The 3574-nt window shown below is 39.1% G+C and overlaps 1 protein-coding gene across 1 annotated transcript in view; it reads right to left on the bottom strand.

Annotated features, from left to right (window-relative positions):
• TYW3 (tRNA-yW synthesizing protein 3 homolog (S. cerevisiae)) overlaps window positions 1-3280 on the bottom strand; it is a gene marked incomplete at its 5' end in the record, with an annotated part of 7429 nt that extends 4149 nt beyond the window's left edge. The window contains one exon of the mRNA XM_009587646.1: window positions 3200-3280. Coding sequence (XP_009585941.1) covers window positions 3200-3280 — 81 coding nt within the window. The remainder of the gene's footprint in view (window positions 1-3199) is intronic.
• Window positions 3281-3574: the final 294 nt, after the last annotated feature.

Genomic DNA, 3574 nt, shown 5'->3' with positions numbered 1-3574 from the left:
GGCGGGGCCCTGCCACGGGCGCCTGTGTTCCCTTTTCAGGCGTGTTTCTGTGATCCCTTTTCAGACGCTTTTCTGTGTTTGAGGACTCTGTTCTAGCCTCTGAGCAATATAGTGTCCTGCCTCAGCCAAATGATCGGCATCCATTGTGGTTGGAAGCCAAGTTAGACAGACTTGTCTCCGAGACAAGTATTATAACAGAGAACACGTTATTAGCTGCGATCAGTGTGTGTAATATCGGTGAGGGCGTTTTTAAGGGTTTCTGTTTCTCTGAAAAGGCTAAGTAATTTAGCAGATACTCTAGAAGCAACTAGTTAAGAAAGTCATACTGACTGAAATCATCTATGTATGTTAGCACTGCCCCAAAGCTGTCTTACAATACTTGTTTCCTCAAAAAGCTTATCAATGGAACAAAATATTTTCAGTAAAGGTTTTTTACTATCTTACTGCATCTAAATCATTAATTTCCTGCAAACTCAATTTAATAGGGAAATACTGAAAGCAACTTTCTTAATAGAAAGTCTGAGGCCCTGCTTTGCTCCCAGTGAAGCTAGTGGGAAAACACCCAATGGGAATAGGATTAGGCCCCTCATCTCTAAAGAGTCAAAGTCTAATTGCTGTCATGAAATGACAGAAAGTACCTGTCGGTGATACATAAAAAGCTCACACAAACGAAACCCCCTCTATTCCAAACATAGGAGCAATCGCTAAAGTGATAGGAAGCAGAAAACAACTGATTGCGTTTAATGACTGACCACGGCAGCACATTTACAGTAACACAGAACGCAGCCCTTGTTCTAGAAAGAGCGTATGTTGGTACTACAGCAAACGCCTTCACTGCGGCGCTGCACAGCTGCAGTCACATTACTAGCTCGGGTGTAAGTTACAGTCTGACGAGGGCAGCGCACAGCCCCCTGCATTCGGCAAAATCTGCTCACGAGAAAGGGATGAGATGACAGCTCACTCATGAGATACGCTGGACTGACACTCAAGCTAGACATTTGGAAGGTCTGTCAGCAATACGCAAAACTAGCAGCTGGTGGCATATCTTGCAGGTCTGTCCATACAGACATGTGGACAGAACTACGCTGCAAAGGTCCTGGTAGAAGCTAACGCTCTGCACACGCCCATCTTGAAGTATTAAACGGCAGCTGGCCAAGTTTTGGTGTACATACATCCAAAAATCCAAAGTGGAAGGTGGTTGAGATGTGTGTCAAGGAAAAAAGTACACCATTTCAGTTTTACGCTATTGTGTTAATTATGCGATTATATTTGTGTCGTGTCAATAACCTTGCAAAGAGGTACTTCGTAATACATGATGCTTTTTCTCTAAGCATTGGGAGGATAAAGGGATAAAAATAAATTATAAAACAAATATCCTATGTTCATATTGTTGAGGTTAATATATGCAGTGAGGTCAAATGATCTGACAGCCAAACAACACAACACACAGCATACAAGATCCTGACTTCCCTTCTCATTTCCTAAATACTGCACTAGCAAAGCTTTACCATACCTTACAGTATGGTAGTTTAAAAATTAATCAGAGACATTTTTCTTACACTTGCAATTCATGCATGAAAAAAAATCCCGTCTACCTGTTAAAGAGAACAGGAAAAATCAGAGTATTTCCTCTCGTAAGAGTCAACAACCTGCTGTGTCCTACTCAGCCTGAAATTTGCTGATGGAGATTTCAGTGAGCTTTGCTTTGCTAGAACAAATACTAACAGAGACAAGTATTTTGGAGGAGTTTTTTTGTGCATGTGTTAGAATGTATGCATATGGTAAATGAGCTATGAATTGAGTGAGAGAATTTTGACCTTGTAACTGCTTCTTTTTTGGGACAGACAGAGAGATGCATACAGAAAGCAGACTATTTTGAAAGCACACAAAAAAAACATCCACTATAATTGTTTTTTTAAATTTCAGAGGATTTTAAGATACTAAATTAAAAATGCAGTGTAAGAGATTCATTGTTACACTAGTTTCAGGTGTCTGTCTGTAAATGAAAGGCTGTTAGTGCAGCAAGCTGGGCTCAAGACAGTTTTAAATTCAAGATGTTTTTTTTAGCTCAAGGCAGTTTTAACCGTCTTGAAGGAGTCATTACACACAAAACAAACATGCTCACTGGCATGCTTACCTGAACACATCTACATATAATGGAAACAAAGGAATTCATTTTGGTTGCTTCTGGAATTGCTGACCAAAACAACAAAGCAAGAATGGCCATAGCTTATGAAACAGTTAACGAGGACAACACAAAATATTTGTTAATCACAACAGACCCATTCTGAAAGAGGTATTACAATTACTGCATTAATGTGTATGTCAGGCTCTAACTGTCGGCGAACGGGATAAAGGCCACATCATCCTGCATCTGTGTCCTGCAGGAATGTTGCTGCTTGAGTAAGCATCACCTCAGGTGCCGCCTGACACAGAACTTTTGCTAAAAAAATGCCTAGCTTCATACAGCAATCGTTACTTCGGTATTAGCAAGGGATATACTGTTTTCATTTAGCCCAGCATAGTCTGCTAATGACTAGGTCGTCACTGTCCAAAGACCAGCAAGTATTCTACAGAAATTAAGCTTATTTTACTTTTGGATAGGAAGGCTTTTAAATCAAATCTATCCAGCTGATACCTTGCTAGCTATCCAACAAGAAGGGAAAACAAAGAGCAGATAAAATGCTGCAGAAATGATAAATACATTGTTATACTAACAGTAATCTTTCATGAAAGGAAGAACACTTGCTTAGAAAAGCATTATTTCTGCTTATTCTGAATAAGGAAAGGGCTTTGAAAAAATAAGAATCACTGTACCTCAGATTTTCAGAAATTGTTTTTTGAAAGACAGTCTTCTGCTAAAGAAGCAATAGTAATTACTGACTTCTTGTTGGGCTATTGTGATGTGGTGATTATGTGACTCCAGACAGTAAGAAATTATTCAAGTTTCATATTAGTTGCACTTACAACTATGCAGAGAATTTGGTATTAAGCTTAAAAGCATTCTCTTCAAAACCGGTCTTAAGAATTATTAAGAACACCTAGAGAAAAGTTTATTTTGAAATTAGAGTGTCAATTCATCTCAGTAACAGGAATAAAAAACCTAAAAATTTCTTTATATTTTATGTGACGTGTTTTCCAAGATATTAGGAACATTACATTAAATAAATATACAAGTTATATCGTATTGTCCTCTTACCACGTCATCTTTGAGGCACATTTCATGTGTTACCATGAGCCACGTGCAGTTTTTCTTCTGGATCTCACAGCTGTTTATATCCTAGTAATGAAGAGAAATGATTTAAACTAGCACTACAGGTAGGCGATGTCTGATCTTGTGCTTGTACGAAAAAATGGTCCTTCAGAATAAATAATGTCGCTTTTAAAAAAGCAGGTTTTCTTAACGTACGAAAATACATTTACATGAAAGTAGTTTAAAGCTGCCTTATCTATGCTTACGCGTGTTCTCAGTCAGACAAAGCTGTACGACTGAGCTCCAGCGTTAGAAAGATTTACGTCCCAGCAACCGACGTGCCGAGAGCGGACCTGCGGGCGCTGCCTCCCGCGCCTTCCA

The sequence above is a fragment of the Fulmarus glacialis genome, unplaced genomic scaffold (genome assembly GCF_000690835.1).
Source record: "Fulmarus glacialis isolate BGI_N327 unplaced genomic scaffold, ASM69083v1 scaffold36221, whole genome shotgun sequence".
Lineage (NCBI taxonomy): Eukaryota > Metazoa > Chordata > Aves > Procellariiformes > Procellariidae > Fulmarus > Fulmarus glacialis.
Note: the sequence above shows the minus strand (reverse complement) of the source record. Positions and strands in the feature narration are given on the sequence as shown.